We start from the raw sequence: 19,679 nt of genomic DNA on the forward strand, positions 1-19,679 counted from the left end.
CGTTTGACGACTAAAGACAAGACAGAGACTTTACGGTATTTCAAGAAGAACAAGCCGAGTTTATGATATTCGAATTCAAAATAACACAAAATGTGAGAAGTTATTTATTAGGTTTTGCAAAGGGGTTTAAACTTTCAAAGCTTATAGTAATTTTTAGTCACCAAGAAAATCATTTACGCCATCTTCGATTGCAAATTGCACATCTTCTAACTTTCAAATGACATGATGGCTGACAGCTGATAGGTCGGTAATTTGACGTTTAGTTAATTCAGTTTTCATTTTCATGTAAAACATCAAACTATATTATGAATTCTCATTATTTAATTAATAATTTTAACTAGGTACAATATTTTTATAATGAATTACTGCAATAATTGATATTGAACGTTACACCTTAACCTTATTTTAATTTTTTGGTATTGTGTTATGAATTTGTGATTGTGAGCAGTTGACTGTTTATCTTTTTGATTAATTTGTTATTGTTAAGAAACGCCCGGATGTGGTTGTGTACCGACAGTAATTTTACCATTTATTAGAGGTAGGTATGTAATTTTAAATTTACTTATTCATTTCTATTTTCTAAGTAACTAATGAAGGCAGCAAGTCTTCTCTTTATTGTATGAGTCATGTAGTTTATCTGAAGCAAATCCTAGTTTTGCCTTTTAATGTCATAAATATATATTAAAAAAAAATTAAAGAAAGTTAAAACTTGAAACTTAACTTTGCAACAAACTTTTTTGATATTCTTTACTCTTAACTAAAGGTCTGGTTTCACTATTACTGGTTAAGCTACTCCCTAAAACGACCCACTGACCACTAATAGTTTCTGTTAACTAACATATTTTATATGAAAAGCCAGTATACCACACAAATCTTTTCGAGAACCATAAAAGCATTAAAGCATCAAGCATTAGTTTTTGTCGAATAAAAAAAAATAAAAAATAATGTGGTGTGACTGGGCCTTAACCTAATATAAGACTACAATATATAAGACTATACGACTATATATTAATTTAAGAAGTATATAAGCCACAATAGAAGACACATTATGTCTCACATGGATCTGTGTTCTGGCATACCAAGGGTTAAGCTTCTAATTCTTTAAAATGCAACACAAAGAAAATGTTTAACTAGAACACTAAACTGTTAGTTTTTTACCCTTGTCTCTATATACGTCAAAGATCTTATCATGACTTTGTTATCTCAATCTGTTGTTATCAAATAATCTATTGATCAGGTTGTATGTATGACTTTGTTTGCATTTCCATTGTATCAAAGTTGTGCACTAACATTACTGTGTTCTTTCTTAACCCGATTATTTATTTGGTTAAACAGAATTATAAAATTCACATCATTTTAATTTTACCTGTCTGTAGGAAGGGCATTGTTTTTGAAAAGGTTGGTATAGAATTTCCCCTGTAGCAAATATTGTTTGGTTTTGCATGTGTAAGGAGCATATTTCTGCCTTTAAAAATAAAACTCTTGGTTTCAAAAATCCATTATTGTTTCAATATAACTAATATGTATCTTTGTGAGAGATTTTTTCCTCAAGCTATTATTATGCACAATAGTCAATACTACTTCTGGCCGCTAGTGTTGTGGGTCTACTCACTTACCAACAGGAGTGTTTTTGTCACCTTTTTTATGGGATGAAATAAAGTTTTCTAAGTTTAAGTTTCTTCAACTTTTGTTATTTCAATAAGAAATCTATTTCATTTGGTTGACTTGCCAGTTAAAGTTGAAATTAATATAAGCAAGGGAGTTTCAAGTTTGTTTCTTGGACACAAAGTATTATTTCGAAACGAGCTACCAGATCACCTGATGGTACACAATCGGCACTGCCTGGATGGCGGTTTTCTGTGACATTGTGGTATCACTCTAGTCAAGCCATTCCATTTCACCCATTCGCATAGCTCTCCCACACTTGACTTGAAACCTTGATGTTTGAACATAATATATTTAGATTATGTATATAGATATATTTTATATATTATTATATATTTAGATATTTCTTGTATAATTTTCAGATATTGAAACATGGAGGATGAAATAGAAGAAGTAGAGGCTCGCCCTCCGAGTGCGCGACGTAACTTGACGCTAAGGAACAATGCGGCTCGGCAGGTCGCCGTCAACTTCATGCCGTCACGACAGCTGCCCTACAGTAAGTTCACGATGCAAAATCAACGTTTAAGTCATGTACTGTCAAAAGATGGCGCTATTGTTTAGAATATTACTAATTGAATTTTTTTTTAAACTGACATGGTCACTAGTAGTTTCATTAGAACTTAAAACGGGATATTTACCATGTTTATTAGTTTTTGTGAAAAACTAAATATTAATGTTATCATTATGATCAAACAAGAGGTGAAATGATTTCTACGATAAATAAACTTTAAAATAATATTTAACTTGATTTTATTGTAACTTTCGTGAGACATACTAAATTAATTATTATGTTATCGGCTTACTCACGTACCGTTTTGACGAGGAACTCGACTAGTTTCAAGCCATGCTAGAGGCTCATATTCATGAGCAGCATTTCGCGACACACGACGCGGCGATTGTCACGCTGCTACTGTGAATACCGATGAATATGATGAAACTAGTCGAGTTCCTCGTCAAAACAGTACGTGAGTAAGCCGATAACATAATAATTAATATTTAACTTAACAGGTCTGTAGAATAAGTTACCGACTAAAATTTAAAGGTGCCTGCAGCTCGATGGGCGTTCACTCAATTATCATTTAATAAGGGTTTATTAACTCCGTTATGTGTTACAGACGATGATAATTGTTAACGACCGCTAATTATCATAAACGTCGGTTTCCACTGCAGTGTAAGTCACGACGTGCAACGTTACATCTATCTACCATTATCCACTTTGACTTTACCCCTTACTCCGTTAAAGGTCTGCGCCAACTGGCGACTGAATGACAATCGCAATCCTGACTGACAATGACCAGTCATTTAGTTATTGCCATAAAATACGAAAGAAAAAATGTTTACAATATTTCTTTTATGAAAAAAGATTGATTTCGAAATCGCATAGCCTATTAACTTTATAACCTTATAACTAGCAATAATAAAAATTTAAAAAACCCCCGACATAAAAATTAATTTCCCTTTAAAAAGTAAAAAATAATAAAAGAAACTTAATCTTAAAGTACCTAAGAATATACTAATAATTCTAAAAAAAAATACGTCGCGTTGTGGACCGCTCCTATTATTTCTTACTTTTTTACGGCGCGGGGGCGGCGGTGTACAGTCCGTATGAATGCGGTCCCCCAACGAGACGTATTTTTTTTTTAGAATTATTAGTACATTCTTAGGTACTTTAAGATTAAGTTTCTTTTATTATTTTTTACTTTTTAAAGGGAAATTAATTTTTATGTCGGGGGTTTTTTAAATTTTTAATTTATTTTTTTATTTTATACTTTTTATAGGTAGGTTAGGTTAAGTTAGGCTTAGTATATTACATATACTTACTATAATTCCGATTCTTGTTAAGGTAAAGATTACATCTAAGGTCAAGCTCGCTCGCTTTTTTTTTGACTTATTAATTACTAGTTTTTGTTTCTATAAGTAGGCTAAAGATTACATTGGCGCAAGATTTCTTGTTTATATTAAAACGATAAATTAAAAATTTTATATTTTTGTTATTAAATTTTTAATTTTATTTTTATTTTTTTTAATTTTTTAATTTTATTTTTTATTTTTGTTAATACGAAACCATAATCTTTCAATATCTTCTTTCAGTGCGGTTTAATTTGAGACCCCATCCCAGTATATTTGCAGACTTTCGGCTAATCTCCCCACTTTCACCGCCCATAACTTTAAAACGGCTTAACCGATTTTCATCAAACATATCTAAGAACACTCGCACATAAGTCCCCTTTCATATGAAAAAAACTAAATTGAAATCACTGCATCCGTTCGGGAGTTATGATGCCACAGACAGACAGACAGACAGACAGACAGACAGACAGACAGACAGACAGACAGACAGACAGACACGTCAAACTTATAACACCCCTCTTTTTGCGTCGGGGGTTAAAAAGAAGAATTGAAGGTGTCTCGATTTTCGTTTGTGTTCCTGTGCTTGTCCAGTTAATCCACGCGAAAGTAAATGCCATGACTAATTACGTAGATAACTCACGCTGATGAAATATGAGTGGGTGTGCACACATAATTACATGATTATACCAATTTCCAGGAAAACGCGACAGTATCTAAAATTCTACATTTATTTTTATATCGTCATATTAATGTTCCTTGATCTGTTACGCTCTAGTTTACAGACACCTTTACATTCGAGATTCGATCATTAGCTCTGTTTCATACAGTGCAGTCGGTACTAACTATATGACAGCAGAGAATAGTATTTTAGTTTAGAACTGTTTTTATAACTGTGTGGAGTTGTCAGTGTCGTGTGTTTTAAAAATAGTGTAAATAGCTGTGTAATAGTGTGTAATGTGTTGTGAATTTGATCATGTCGCTTTTGGGTGACGATATCGAAGTTTTTGAGATGGATCCTCTTAATAGAGGTAGTTAGGGTGTTTTGTCACTGCTTTTTAGACTTAACTGAGATATTTAGTTTGAGATTTTTTTATATTGTTGTGTGTACTGTGTACGTTAAAAAATATAAATAGGTATGATGAGGTTTTTCTATTACTGAGGTTTTTCGGTTTTTCGAACATTTCTCGGTAGTAGCACGTAGTCTGGAATTGTGCCCAGTGTATGGCAATAGGCTCACCCCCTATTACATGGGACTTATAAAACAAATGGTGAAAAGTGGGTGTACATTGTGTAGCGGCATTACGTGCCGTAATGTGCACCTCTGCCTATTCCTTCGGGAATAAAAGGCGTGACGTTATTTATTTTCATTTGGAACAAAAATTTCCCAGAAATGGTGAAGTGTTAGATAAACTATTGTTGTTACAAAGAACTCAGGTATGTCCTGAAACTATTTGGTAGTCTGTTCTAGTCGATACATGGTGTATCTCTGTACCTAATTACCTATGTATGTACCGCTGATGCGTTTGTTTACATACTCCTTCTAGTTATTTTCGAGCATTGATTGACGTTTTTCAAATAAATAATGATTTACCTCCTAGGTTTACCAATGTAAAAATCGTAAGATTTTAATCAACATCTAGATTTCTCGGTACTAGCATAGACATGCTACTTACCAGATGGCAAGAAGCAAGTCACACCTTACTTTGCCCGCCTCTTCAGGGAATTAAACGCGTGATGTTATTGTTTTTAATACGTAGAAGCGTGCTCTCAATCAAGGATAATAAACTTAGTGCCTAGTAGTTTAAGTAGGAAAAAGTATTTATGTAATGTTGCGGGATACCTATAGCTCATTTATTATAGATATTTTTGTCTATCCCTATTATTGGCAATACATTTAGCTAAGCATAACATATTATAGTAAACATATTATTGCCTCGTTGTATTACTGTCGAGCGGTCACAGGTACGATTACCGAGCTCGGTTTAACGTTCGAATCTCGGGACAGGCAAAGTATTATTGGTAATTATTGTAATAGTATAGAGGTTGAAAATATGCTAAGTATGTGTGTATAGGTGCATTATACACACTACTAGGTATATATCTATTACAAGGCAGATCGTTCTGTTTGACGTTGTCTATCTAATTGCTAGCGATAACTCCTAACCATTTGTTTCGAAGGACGAAACATGGTCTATTAACTTCTATCATAAAGTACAATGTGACGTTGTACTTTATCTAAGAACCTCAGTTATGTACCTTATAGTTTTCTACATAGGGCTTAGTTTAGAGTAATTTATTTTGATTTACACTATTTATAAATATTTATACAACTTTGCCTACCTTTTCCTTATTGCATTCAAGTACAAGTTATTAAAATATAAGACCATTATAGTTAGTAGAGTAGAAGGTTCTGGATTCGAAAGATTTTTTATTAATTAACCTTATAATATTCTTTCACAGACACATTAAGACTCCGGCGTAATAATTCCGAGCACAATGCGTTACTGGAAGAGAATGACTCTGCGGAGACAGACGCTCCTGATGCAGTTGACAAGCAGGCTGACATCATCGTCCGGGAGATGGAACAGCATAAACGGCTCATGGAGGATGACCCTGGAGCTGAGGAGTTGAGGAGGTGAGAGATTGTATTACGTGAAATAGTTTATTTTTCAAGACTGCCTCGTTGTCTGAGTGGTTGTAAGCTGACTGCCGGGCAAGGGGTCTCGGGTTCGATTTCTGGGTCGGACGAAGTATCTCTGGGCTTTTTTTGGTTTTTCGAAAATTTCTCAGCAGCACGGAGTCTGGAAATGTGCCTGGTATATGGCATTAGGCCCACCAATAGGCTCACAACCTATTACATGGGCATAATGTGCACTTCTGCCTAACTCTTCGGGGATTAAAGGCGCGACGTTAAAAAAGAAATATCTAAACTTTTGAAACTTTTCAAGGTTAAACACTATCTAATATAGAAAATTACCTTAATCCACGTTGGACATTAACTGTATTTTTTTTTATTTTTAAATACATATATTTCGTTCAGCGTTTGTTCGATTTCAAGCTGTTTTAAGTCAAATCTGCTCTTTTCCTTCATACATTTGATTAACTTTCCAGAGAGGCCCTAAGAGATCTCCCTCAGGGGCTGACGATGAAGAGGAACGTGCGTGCCAAGCTGTCTGCCTCAGTCAGCCTCCGGTCCAAGCGGCGACCCATCTCCATGTGGAAGCGGATGAAGTATCGAATTAGTTTTACATGGAAAAGGGTCAGTTTCACTAAATACAATTACATTTAAAAGGACTGCGGAACATATAGCGCATACAATTTTACACAATGGTATATAAGCCTATAGTCGTGTTCATAGTAATGATGAGCGACTGACTGCTTTGCTCTATGTCACAAGTGCGATTTCTGCACGCAACAACTATGTGTGATCCATAAGATTGAATGCGAAGAGCTGAAGGAATATCGATCGCAGTGGCGTGTTATTAGAGATGCCTTTTTTATGGTAAAGCCGATAAACTAGTCGACAGATGGTAAGCAATCGCCGCGGTCTATGAACACCCGAGGGATTGCGAAGATTGAGCAGGGGGGTAATTAGGCCTCCGGTAACCTCAGTCTCATAAAGAAACACAACGCAAGAGTTGTTTCACGTCGGTTTTTTTGTGAGGCGGTGGTATCACTCCGGCCGAGCCGGCCCATTCGTGCCGAAGCATGGCTATCCCACACTTAAACTCAGCCTATGTACAGCAGTTGCCGTACACAGATTGACGATAACGGTAATGTTACATAGGTATAGGCTAATGATAAAAATGATATGACGATGATGACTAATGATCATGTTCCATTTCCAGATCCGCGACCGCTGTCGTGATGTAGTATTCTCCTTCGAGTTCTGGTACGAGCCTATCCGTCAGATCGAAGGTCACTTCGGTTCAGCAGTGGGATCCTACTTCTACTTCCTGCGCTGGCTGTTCGTGCTGAACCTGTTCCTCTCCATCCTCATCACCACCTTCGTCATCATCCCCCAAGCTCTCCATGATGTGGAGACTTCCAATAGTGCTAAGTTATCGTTCTTGGATTTCATTACTGGAATGGTAAGTTTGAGTTGAAGTTATATGGAGTTAAAAGAGTTTAATTACGGTATCGACGAGCACGTATAGGATGTTATAAAAATATTGATGAATTTACATGTATGAAGCGTAAAAACCCTTTGAATTAAAGAATTGTTCTATCATCTCTGAAGCAAACACTGATTACTCCAGCGAAAAACGAATGTGAACTAATTTTTACTCCTCCAAAATATACATAATAATCCGCAGAGTTGCTTTTGATATTAATTATTAAAATTGTCTCAGCAGTATTTGAGTTAACACGTTTAGACACAGTCGATATTGTTTCACATGTGAATCTTGGTCGTGAATCGTGAGTCTTGGTCACAATTTTAATACATATTGTGAAGAATTAGAGAAAAATAAAGTCCATATCACATTATTTTAGTAAAATATCATTGCCTCGCTTCCAGGGCGGTCTGACGGACTCCCTCCTGTACTACGGCCACTACCACGCGGGCGACGTCCGCGCGCACTCCTCCCTCACGTACAATATGCCGTACGCTTACTTCTTCACCATGGTCTGCCTCTATCTCTTGTTCTTCGGCATACTTTGCTATAGGTGAGTGGTGTTTATTCTATAAAAATACATTTAAAAACGAAGAATGAGAGAGTAAGAGTGAGAGTGAGAAAGAGAGTGAGAGTGAGAAAGAGAAAGAGAGTGAGAAAGAGAAAGAGAGTGAGAAAGAGAAAGAGAGTGAGAATGAGAAAGAGAGTGAGAGTGAGAAAGACACTGAGAGTGAGAAAGAGAGCTAGAGTGAGAAAGAGAGTGCGAGTGAGAATGAGAAAGAGAGTGAGAAAGAGATTGAGAGTGAGAAAGAGACTGAGAGTGAGAGTGAGAAAGAGAGCTAGAGTGAGAAAGAGACTGAGAGTGAGAGTGAGAAAGAGAGCGAGAGTGAGAAAATAGTGAGAGAGAAAGGGAGATAGAGAGAGACAGAGATCATACCCGTGTGGGTATGTTGGAATGTTCATTTCACAAGATCGCAGTTATATTTCAAAACAAACATTGGTGTTTTGTTACAGGACAGCGTACTCCTACCGGGTGAATTTCATAGAGACGTCAGGCGGACTGAGCCATGTGTTCGCGAACAAAGTGTTCTGCGGCTGGGACTTCGGGGTCGTCACGCCAGAGGCTGCCAAACTTAACGCCAACAGCCTTTATAATGAGTTCAAGGTAAAACCGCCATCTTGATTAACGTCATCATTTATACCTGTACCTTATTGATGCAAAGTAGATTTCACATGTATTTTTATGCGATAGGGTGGGCGATGCGTTAGACCGCCTTCATTCGAGCCGGCCAATCAGAGCGCCGACCGCGTTCTCGTTCCTATTTCGTTAAATGTAAAACAAACTAATTCGTTAAACGTATATAAAACAAACTACTTCGTTAAACGTAAAACAAACTACTTCGTTAAACGTAAAACAAACCTTACTAAAGCATATGAAGAGTAATAAATACGTTGCCATATTTTTGGTGTATAGGGATTTTAGAAGTGGGGATTGAGGAATGGGAGAGGGGCGGATTAAGCCTCTAGTAACCTTCACAAGCACACGACGAGATGTTATATCACTTGAAGTGCGAAATGATGAAAATGAGTGGAACCCTTTGCCGGAGTCTGTGTTTCCTGATGGGTATAACCTGAGTGTCTTTCAAGACCCGAGTGAATAGGTTGCTTATAGGCATACATGCTCCACCATAGGCAGTATCATCACTTACCATCAGGCGAGATAGCGGCCAAACGTCGGTCCATATAACATAAAAAAAATGATTCGTTAATGTTGCTAAAACGTTTTGCTCTATACACCTCATTATCATTCCAGGAGTTACTAAACGAGCAGAACAGGAACAAAGCGCCGACGTGGTGGTTGGTCCGCTTGGGGCAGTACGTGTGCAACGTGTGCGTGTGGGTGTTCGCGGCGGCGCTGGTGGCGGGGCTGGCGGCCGCGCTGTGGCTGCTGCTGGCGTGGAAGCCAGGACCCGGCCTCACGTACTGGCCACTACTGGTGTCGCTGGCGCTTACAGCTGCACTAACTATTTGCCCGCTCATGTTCCACGTGCTTGTCAAGTTTGTATATTTTCTTTTTTTTATTAGTGTGATATTGGTTAAAAAACAAAAAGTTTTAAACAGTGGAGTGAAAGGAGGGTAGGAAAGCCTTTGCCCTGCAGTGGGACGATCATGGCTGAAATTGAAATTGAATAGGGTAGATGACTAATTTTTATTTTAATGTCCGTCTTGTAGATTATTTTAAAATATTAGACACGTATTTTTTATTCTCTTACGGAAACAAATACTTTCGAAGATATATCGATTTGAAATATCGCGTGACGTCACTTTAGAGTACGTTTTATACTCTATAGTGACGTAGTTAGCTCCCACTCCTAAACTTTGATTCGTGTTATCTAAGTATTGTTATCTTATATGACAAAATAAAAAAATACGTGTCTAATATTTTTTCATTACCTAACTGACGGACTAATTAGATTTTTAATTTTCATACCCCGTCATCATCCCTATTGTGATATTCATTTAATTGTTATGCCATATAATGCTCCATTTACGCTTTAAACACAAATGTGATAATGTAGGCTTAAAAGCCAACTCATAAAACGAATATTTTGTATCAAAAACATAAATACTGATTATTGCCAATATGTCAGCACAGGATCGGCAAATCGCATAAGCCAAGTGTTGCAAGCGATCATAAGCCACGGTAACCACTTACCATCAAGTGAGCCGTGTGCTTTCTTGCCCCCGTCGTGGTATAAAAAACGCAAATTATTTAATGGCAATACTTGTACACAGAATTTCTGAAGACCACTTTCTTTCTTTTACAAAGTCAAAGTCAAAATTATTTTTATCAAATAGTTTTGACCGTCAAAGCAAATATAATAATATTAATGACGTCTGTCTGTCGGTCAAACCTCTAGTGAAGCTATTTGCTCGTTCCAAAGTGTAGATTCCTATGGAGAAGAAAGAGCAAGAAACTCCATAGGTTACTCTTTTTTAATCAGATTCACAATACAATTCTTGGTTACATTGTTTCGATTGCTTTAACTATGTGAGAACAATGTAAAACTAATATTCAGTCAAAGTGATAGAAAAATAATACATTTGGTTCAATCCCGAACATTGTGTTACTCCTTGAATCACCTTACGTTCCAGGCTAGAGTTCTACAACCCCCGTACGGCGCTATACGTGACGTTGGCTCGAACCTGGCTCCTTGACATCGGCATCCTCATGGTGCTGCTAATCTACTGGTCGCAAGCACATGCGGATCAGGTAAGGAAATTAAATTTAAAAAAGAAACAAATAAAACAAGTAGTAGCAAGTAATACCTTGATTATGTTACTAAGTTTTTTGTTGTACTTCGACACCCCACACTATTTTTATTGTACATATATACTATCATTTGATTTTGAAATCGCTTCATGATGATACTGGAGGCACAATTACCCCTTCCCAATCCCTGACACCCCAACAACCCTTATATTCCTAACCCCCAAAAGCCCGGCAACCCGTCTGCTCGTTTACCGGCTAACACCATAAAAAATCTTGGCAGGCGGCCTAGAGAAGTGAGTGAAAGGACCGTCACATGTGTAGTCGGATCTTATGATAACTGAGGGTTGATAAATGTGTCACCAACATTTTCTGATTATAAAAGTAATTGTTTTGTAAATACATATTTACAAACGAATTTTATGTAAATATTAATATACTAGTATAGGTATATGATTTATTCGCTTTCATAATTTTATTTCGCTTTCCCCACGTTTTTATTCCAGTGTTGGGAAACTTCGTTCGGTCAGGAGGCGTACCGGCTGGTGTTGCTAGACTCCGTCATATCTTTGCTTGTGTTGCCACTCTTTGAGTTCACTAGAGGCTTAATTTATAAGTGAGTTTTTTGTTATTATTTATTTTGTACATAATATGTATTTAACTCAAATGAACATATTATGTTCATTTGAGTTAAATACACCTTTTGTGTTTTGATATTTTTAGTACATAATACGTTCAATGCTTTGCATTTTTTATTAAAATTATGAAGATTATTTTTACATATCCATAATTACAAGAAGAAAAAAATCGTATAAAATACAACTTCAGATGGAGCAACAAAGGCAGTCCTCCAGAGTTCAACCTGGCGTACAACTCCCTGACGCTGCTGTACAACCAGGCCGTGGTATGGATGGGTGGCATGTTCGCCCCGCCACTGGTGCTGGGCGTCACCATCAAGTTGGTGCTGCTGTTCTACGTCAAACGGGAGGTGGCTAGGAGGGCCTGTCAGCCTGCTAGGAAGGTAACTGCTCGACCAAGGAGGTGATGGCACCTTCAAGTTGCTCCTAGTCCTAGATGCAAGTCACTTATAATTGACGATCTGGATATCATTAGGAGAGGCCAATGTTCAGCAATGGACGTCTTGTAGCTGTATGTGCAGCATGAAAGTGCTCAATACTCGTAAGCAACAAAAAATACTGAAATTGTATTGTATTGTCATGCCTTTTATTTCCGAAGGGGTGGGCAGAGGTGCTCATTACGGCAGTAATGCCACTGTACAATGTACACTCACTTTTCACCATTTATGTTATAAATCCCATGAAATAGGGAGTGAGCCTATTGCCATATACTGAGCACAGTCCTATACTGAAATGTATATTAAATAACCATTAACAAATCTGCATAAATAAACATTAATTTGTGAAGAAACATGTTTGAAATAGGTTTTAAACTTAGCTTTTTGTAATTTACCTAAAATGAACTACTATCTGCTTCCAGGTTTGGCGTGCTGCACAAACACAAACGGTGCTATACATGTTTGTGACCCTGTCTCTGTTCACCACGATATTCGGGATCGCTACATTTTTCCTACGGTCAGTATTACCACCACTAACGAATTATTTTGTCGATACATGATGATGTTCTATTCTGATATTGTATAAGTAGCTAAGAGGTTTTTTTAATTGCCTTAGTAAATATGAACTAAATCTCTTTAAATTTATGCATTTTAAATGACTAAAATCAAGCAAATAGATGAATTCAACTAGTGAACATTAAATAGAGAAAAAAGCAAACAGTTATTTAAGCAAGTCGTGTTATTTAGTGGAATTGAATAAATACAGCTGTCCATTTCTTAGAAATATTCTTTGAGTGTGTAGTACAAAGCAAAGGTAACAAAAAATAACCCCTTTTGTTATATTCATCTGGTTTCTATCGTACGCGCACCCTTGGTATTATTAGAATAGGGGCATTGTATAGCAACAGTCTTCAAAGGAGGGTGTAATATTCCCCTTCGTTTAAGCTGTCAAGTGTAGTTCCAGACTTGTGCCGCTAGATGTCACTGTGCGATGACGTCACATTTGTGAATCGCGGTGTTAAGATTCTCCGGCGTTTGGTTGGGTCCCTCGGCCGCTCGACGTTCGGTAACTCTGGTTTCCCTTCAAAACGCATAAATCTTTCGCCTTTTACTAAAGATTTCCGTGGAGGGGAACACTCAAATGAGTCTATAATATTTTTTGACAACTTCGCTTCGGCGGAGTTTATAATAACTTAAAAATTATTTATTATATTTTCTTAAATAAGAATCTTCTAACAATAAAAATCAAATCAGCGAAATTGGTTTTCAGCTGTTCTCTAGATTTGCGCATCGCAACACATTCAGTGATTTATTTTTATATTATAAATAGTCATTACCGCCATACATTATACGTTTTGTATCTGTTGAGGGGGAAGGTAGAAGCTACATTTACATTTATAAAACATTATACTAAGAAAGGCGGGTTCGAAATCTTTAACACCTGCTTTTATGCTGCAATGTGACTTTACAGTTCTTTGTACTTAGACAGCATTGACATACGGTAAAGGAAAATATCGTGAGGAAACTCGTGCTTGTAATTCCTTATAATTTTGAAATTGCCTAACCGTATTGAACAAGCATAGTGATTAATGCTCAAACCCTCTCCGCGTGAGATGAGGTTTTTGTACCTATAAGTGTATGTGCCTACAAGTGCTGTTGATGTGAAACAGTTTTTATAACAATAAGTTTCTAAAGCGAATAAACGTTTTTGTCTAATGTATAGCATGGACGACTGCAGCAACAATGGTACCTCGATAACTTACATAATGCTCGATAGATGGCGTTGTGCAATTACGTCACAATCTACATCGCGGTGTTAAGATTCTCCGGCGTTAAGTTAGGTTGCGCAGACTCATTGTCATTCTTGTATTGAAAATTGTATTGTATTGGTGTTGGACACTGCAATATGGCTGAAGATCCGAAGCCTTCTACTTCTAAAAGCCCAGTGGAAGAATCACCACGAGCTCCAAATCCTCCAATGAGGCTTCCTCAGCACATCATGACCATGATTGAAAGGAAGATGGAACTTCGCAAGCAGTGGCAACAGACCCGTTGTCCAGATACAAGGAATGAGATCGACCAGCTCAATGCGAGGATCAGTTCCAAGATTGATGAGGTCAAGGATGACACTTGGTTCATGTATCAGTCGAAGCGGTGATGTGATTCGTTAGGGCTGACGACCTTAGGAAGAAAGGTTGTTGGGATATTTTTTTTTTTTTCAATACTTCGCTTCGGCGGAGTTAATGAAGCGAGTAATGATGACCTTAGGAAAACATGATTGATCTGATTGGACTGTTATTCAAATCATTACATTTTATTCTTACTTACTCTAGATCAATTTTCTTCTTGTCATCCTGTTTACAGTAATAAATTCCACATACATACTACATATAAGCAGGCCTACAATTTATGAATAATAACAAAAAAGAAATTATTGTTGATACGAACATTTATAATTTATGTGTAACATTTATGTATAAGAGTTAATTTTGATAGTAATTAATTTAATATCTGCCACGTTTATTAGTTTTTATGAGTTACCAATTTTTCTTACCTTTAATTCTAATGATTTTATCATTATAAATTAATTTATCATTATCATTTAAATGTTTCCAAATTTTTAACTGACTTGAAAAAATAAGTAGATTCTCAGAAAGTGTTTGTTTGTGATTGGCTGAACTGAGTTTGATGTAGTTTGTAGAAAAGTAATTGTTACATTTAGGAGCAGGTTTGTAGTATATCAACCGACTTAATACCAACTATAAAAAAGGAGGACAAATTCAGTATTTTCAAACATAGTTTATGTTATTCCCAGCATATTATAAAATAATAATTATTATACACAATTGCAGGACATCATCTACCTCGTGCGGTCCGTTCTCAGGCTACAGCTATGTATACGAGATACTGACAGAGGGCGCGCTGCACCTGCACGAGCGGCCCGGCCTGGCCGCCGCACTCTACTTCATGGTGCGGCCCGGAGTCATCGGGTTCCTTATGCTGTTCCTGTGGTAAGGGACTTAGATAGAATGTTATTGTTATTGAGTATGTTTGGTGTTGATCAGTGGAATAAGCTGTCTTCGGCGTTATTTCCGAATTGATTTGACCTTCAAACCATCAAGATAAGAGCGTATTATATATTGTGGGGTTTTGTATGAGTATTGTATTAACAGAACGACTAAGTAAAAAAAAAACAATAATGTCACCAAAATTTTGAACGGTCTAACTAACTATTAAATATAGCTTTAGCATTCATGAATACAATTTAATAAATTAATGTATTATTTTCTGTGACATTTATATTGACTTAATTTCGCAAGGAATGGAGAGGAGAAAATATAAAGAAATATTGGAAATGCACCAATAATGTACCAATTCCATTCGCTTCCAGTGTGTCGGTGTACTACATGCGCGCCCGTGCGCGTGCGCAGCGCAGCATGGTGCGGCTCCTGCGGCACATGCTGCTGCTGCAGGCCAAGGACAAGGACTTCCTGCTCACCGCCATCTCCAACGTCTCCAATGGGGGTAAGCACATACCTGCCATTTTTCTTTTAACTTTTTTCTAATTGGTTACCGTCGCGAGTTGCCTAATTCAGATAAATGTCAGCATTGAATGAAGCGAAAGAGATATGCCAGAATCATGTTATTTGGTGTTCTATTGTCTTTGCCTCCAAAGGGAGCCAGGCATGACGATATGTTCGTACGTATAACAACTTTAAACTCGTTCGACCGGCGTAAGCTGTTATTTGGCCTTCTGATTGGCCGGCTCGAATAAACCAACCAATCAGAGCGCCGAACGCGCTCTCGTTTCAATTACTTTAAACGTAAAGCAAACTTATACTTTTGACTCATGTATTGAAAACAGTTGTAATTTAGTACTCACTTTACGTTCACAAACTTTTGTTCGCCTTTTAGTATATTTTTTTTTTGTTTTACATTTTACGTTTTTTGAAAACATTGTAATAAATTAATGCTGTAATACGGCAAGTTTGGTCACTATTGTTATTCTCATCAGTACATAAACATAATTACGTTTTGCTGTTTAGTTATTACATAGTTTTAGTTCTGTAGATAAGTAGATTAATTAGATGTAGATGCTTTTTTTGTAGGTACTTTATTCATTCCCATCATTTTTGAAATCGATTTTTATTCTAAAATTATCAATATACTTTTTATTATGTAAGCGTCTCAGTAATCTCCCCTGTAAAATTGTAATAAAAAATGGGATAAAAATCGATTCAACTATACAATTTTTTATTTTAATGTCCGTCTTGTAGACTGCATTAAAAGATTAGACACATATTTTTTATTTTTTTACGAAAACAAATACTTTCGAAGATATATTGATTTTCGATTTTTCCAAGCATTGTTATCTTTTATGAGAGACAAAATAAAAAAATACGTGTCTAATATTTTTTCATTACCTAACTGACGGACTAGACAAGACTAGATTATTTATTTTCATACCTCATCATCATCCCTATTCTATCTACTCTATCAATTTACACTTTAATGAAACATGAATTAAAAACATTTCAGAATGGCTGTACAGTCCAAAACCAACAGACGAAGGTCCAGACAGTCACACGTGGAAATACCTCAGAGAAGTGCGAAAACCTTCCAATTCCGGGTTCCATTTCGACGCTTCTAGACTCAGTCACTCCTTGATCGAAGGCAGACCTCGGTCCTTTGCTAAAGAAAATAGGGCTTCGCACTACAATGAGAAGAAGTCAGAAGATGGTGATACGGACAGTTCGTTCAGTTGGCAAGGGTCCAATAATTACTTGAATAAGACTGATGGGGATCGGCAGTGGCCTTGATTGTGTTACTGTGAGGGGTTACCTGTCCCAGGTATTGCTATGGTGCTGTATTGTAAGGATTATGGTGTAAAGTTGTGAAAGGAGCAGGATATAATTATGGAAGTCATTTGTGAAAGGTTATGTTCAGAGGACGTCAAACAGCGTTAGGCGCTTTGATTGGTTGGTTTATTTGAGCCGACCAATCAGAGCACCGAATGCGGTCTCGTTTCGATTTCGTTAAACGTAACGTTAACGTACAAACTCGTATTCTCGTCAGGAATCGGAAGTCAGTTGTGAAACTAAATTGTATATCGAATATTTAAAATTCAGTAGTTGATTTTCTAGTATGTTTCATAAAAGTATTTGTAAGAAATATAAGGTTAACACATGACTATGAATCTAAAGTAAAACATTATTCAAATAATATTAAAAAAATAATATTTAAATGAAATAATTTACATTATCATGTAACTGTAGTACTTATCTAATGAATTTTATATGAATTAGTTAACTTTTTATTTTACAAATACAATCGAACTGATTTCAATCGAAAAATACAGTCCAGTACAAGTAAACTTAGCACAGTCTGGTTAGCATTTATCGTATCCCGGAGCTGCGGACTGCCTAGCGGGTTACCGGGGCTCCGGCTCGAAAAGCAGTAGTAGGAACGGGGTGGTTTTTAGTCATTATGAATCTGATACTCCCTCTCGCCTCACCCAAAGCTAGAGAAAGAAGTCAATGGATGAATTTCCCCCCTCAAAAAAAAAAACTTATTTAAGACATTTTCTAAACCTCTTGCGATCCGCCTCATAGAATTTCGAACCTATAAGCCAATTTTTATACAAATCTCAAATTTAAACGGTTGTGATAAAGAAAATATCTTGCAATAATAAAACTAACTACTTATAGGTGTATTAAAATTTTATGAAATATAAGTAACTCATATATCTCGTGCTCTGAAATTATATCGAATGTAATCATATTTATTACTTATGCTTCCAATGGACTAAAGCTCACAAAAATGACAAAATTTCTAATATAACAGTTAAACTCTTAAGGTCCTATCTCTGTGCCAAATTGTATCATAATCAGAATCTATGAAAAGGATCTGAATTAAGAATAACTTTCGTGCTTCCATTTTATCTATGTATCGTATGTATAAGTTGTACATAAATGTAATACAACAATTCAAACGTCAAATCTATAAATTATTATGTGCTGTTTTAGTGTCAAAATGTAGGTTTCTGTAGAAAAAATCGAATAAGAAACAGCATGGCCGTCAGGAGACCTGTCTAGAATCTTTACAATCTATAAGCGTTCCACTTGTATATTGGTTTTTGATAGTAACCAAGTGCGTTTAATACGGTCTTACGGATTACAAATCAATTAATATCTTTTAAAACTACTTTATCAGGGGCCCTCGGTAGAAGGCGCCCTAGACAGACATAAAGCAAGAATATTATAGAAGGGCCAAATTAAAAGTACTCTTTACAGCAAGCATACATGAAAAGATTGATGACTGTTGATGAAGCGAAAGAGGTATGTAAGATTCGTACGACGTGTCTCTACAACGGAATGCCAATTGCTACCATGCTTGTCTATCTTCCATGGGGATAGGCAGAGTCCTACCCCCATGGAAGTCAGGCGTGAGGTTATGTATGTATACTTTAGCAGTTGGACTTAGTAATCAGGGATCCGTGGCATTATGCCTGTCTTGCCACTCTGGTATAACTCTAATGAAAGAACATGATAATATGAGAATAGCTTATAAAAAATAGGAAAAATGTACTCCAATCTTTTATATGTAGTAAAGATTTTTTTTTTCAAGTTCCTATACAAACCCAAACCAGAGATTGTAAGGTATTATTTTATTATTTTTATTTGTAAGTAAATAAATGTTTCTTAGACTTTCTATTTTATGTAGTATTTAATTGTTTATATATTAGTTGTGTATGAAATATCTTAATGCTATGCTCAAAGCTGGTGCAATTTGATCTTTATATTATTATTTTTTTAAACTTTGCCCCACACTAGGTTTTTCTCCTGTGTTGTGGGTGTGGATAAAGATTTTAACCTATACTAACTTACTAATATTTAATTTTACGCGCTAATCTCTGGAACTATTGGTCCATTTTTATGTTAGGCAGTGCATTTATAGAGGAGGACATACATATAGACAAAGTAATGGTTTATAATCTTTAGACTTAAGTCTGTAATGTAGCATTTATAAATACTGACTTATATAATGTACATAATATAAATAATAAAGAGATTGATCGAAAAAGAAGAGATTTAAAGTATTATTTTATTATGAACTTGTATTATACCTGAATTTGCTCTCATTCTCTCAAACACGAGTGTTGTCAAACCATGTCAATTTATAATGTAGTTTCTAAGACATTTTTATAAAGCATTTATGTTTTATTTTATTATATTTGTACGATAATCTATGTATGTGATGAATGAAATAAACTACATTATTATATACAACTGTTTATTTATTTTTTCGAATCAAATATCCTTGTTTTATTTTATATTTCTTTGTTTTTATGGAGAGTTTTGTTCAGTGGAACGTCTTCAATTACGTCCGAAACGTTTTTAATAGTAGCAGTAGCAGTATTTGCACTCATTGTACCTTAGAACAATGCGGAATTTATTTGAATGGTAAATTGATGGATGCTACTTTGGAGCCTGTTAAATATCTCCTATGGATTATTTAAAAACGTATTTTATAGAAAATCCTGGGTATAGCACTTGCCAGTAAGGCAGGTATTCATCACCTCGTTGCATTGTAACACTAAAGCATTGTGATGTTTTACTTTAATTTCAAGGACTAATAAATATAATAAAAAATACCATGTTTCCATCAAACCAACTTGAAACAACGCGTGTGTTTTAACCAA

The 19,679-nt window shown here is 36.0% G+C and overlaps 1 protein-coding gene, 1 long non-coding RNA gene and 1 other non-coding gene across 5 annotated transcripts in view; 2 read left to right on the plus strand and 1 right to left on the minus strand.

Annotated features, from left to right (window-relative positions):
* LOC126912499 (uncharacterized) overlaps positions 1-10,794 on the minus strand; it is a 235,454-nt gene extending 224,660 nt beyond the window's left edge. The window contains exon 1 of the long non-coding RNA XR_007707231.1: positions 10,547-10,794. This is a non-coding gene — a long non-coding RNA (uncharacterized LOC126912499). The remainder of the gene's footprint in view (positions 1-10,546) is intronic.
* On the plus strand, positions 315-19,266 carry LOC118264004 (transmembrane channel-like protein 3). 3 transcript variants are annotated; one of them, XM_050704868.1, is made up of 15 exons: positions 315-542; positions 2,028-2,161; positions 5,977-6,151; positions 6,628-6,775; positions 7,365-7,607; positions 8,036-8,184; positions 8,646-8,796; positions 9,445-9,689; positions 10,788-10,905; positions 11,409-11,518; positions 11,731-11,923; positions 12,400-12,494; positions 14,830-14,988; positions 15,369-15,502; positions 16,517-19,266. In XM_050704868.1, the coding sequence occupies exons 2-15, from the start codon at positions 2,038-2,040 to the stop codon at positions 16,795-16,797; spliced, it is 2,325 nt and encodes a 774-aa protein (XP_050560825.1). In that variant the 5' UTR covers positions 315-542; positions 2,028-2,037; the 3' UTR covers positions 16,798-19,266. The 3 variants fall into 3 exon arrangements, with proteins under 3 accessions (XP_050560825.1, XP_050560824.1, XP_050560826.1); XM_050704867.1 differs by having other exon boundaries at positions 317-538; XM_050704869.1 differs by lacking the exons at positions 315-542; positions 2,028-2,161 and adding an exon at positions 4,343-4,544.
* On the plus strand, positions 13,045-13,161 carry LOC118264869 (U5 spliceosomal RNA). Its single transcript, XR_004782717.2, has one exon. It is a non-coding gene; the product is annotated as a U5 spliceosomal RNA (small nuclear RNA).
* Positions 19,267-19,679: the final 413 nt, after the last annotated feature.

The sequence above is a fragment of the Spodoptera frugiperda genome, chromosome 26, assembly GCF_023101765.2.
Source record: "Spodoptera frugiperda isolate SF20-4 chromosome 26, AGI-APGP_CSIRO_Sfru_2.0, whole genome shotgun sequence".
Taxonomy (NCBI): domain Eukaryota; kingdom Metazoa; phylum Arthropoda; class Insecta; order Lepidoptera; family Noctuidae; genus Spodoptera; species Spodoptera frugiperda.

What these genes read in the sequence shown, in the direction of transcription:
- LOC118264004 (XM_050704868.1), top strand. Translation starts at nt 2,038, where the DNA reads ATGGAGGATGAAATAGAAGAAGTAGAGGCTCGCCCTCCGAGTGCGCGA. An exon ending in TTAGTTTTACATGGAAAAGG is followed by an intron (nt 6,776 to 7,364) that starts GTCAGTTTCACT and finishes TTCCATTTCCAG; the next exon opens with ATCCGCGACCGCTGTCGTGA. An exon ending in GCCTTTATAATGAGTTCAAG is followed by an intron (nt 8,797 to 9,444) that starts GTAAAACCGCCA and finishes TTATCATTCCAG; the next exon opens with GAGTTACTAAACGAGCAGAA.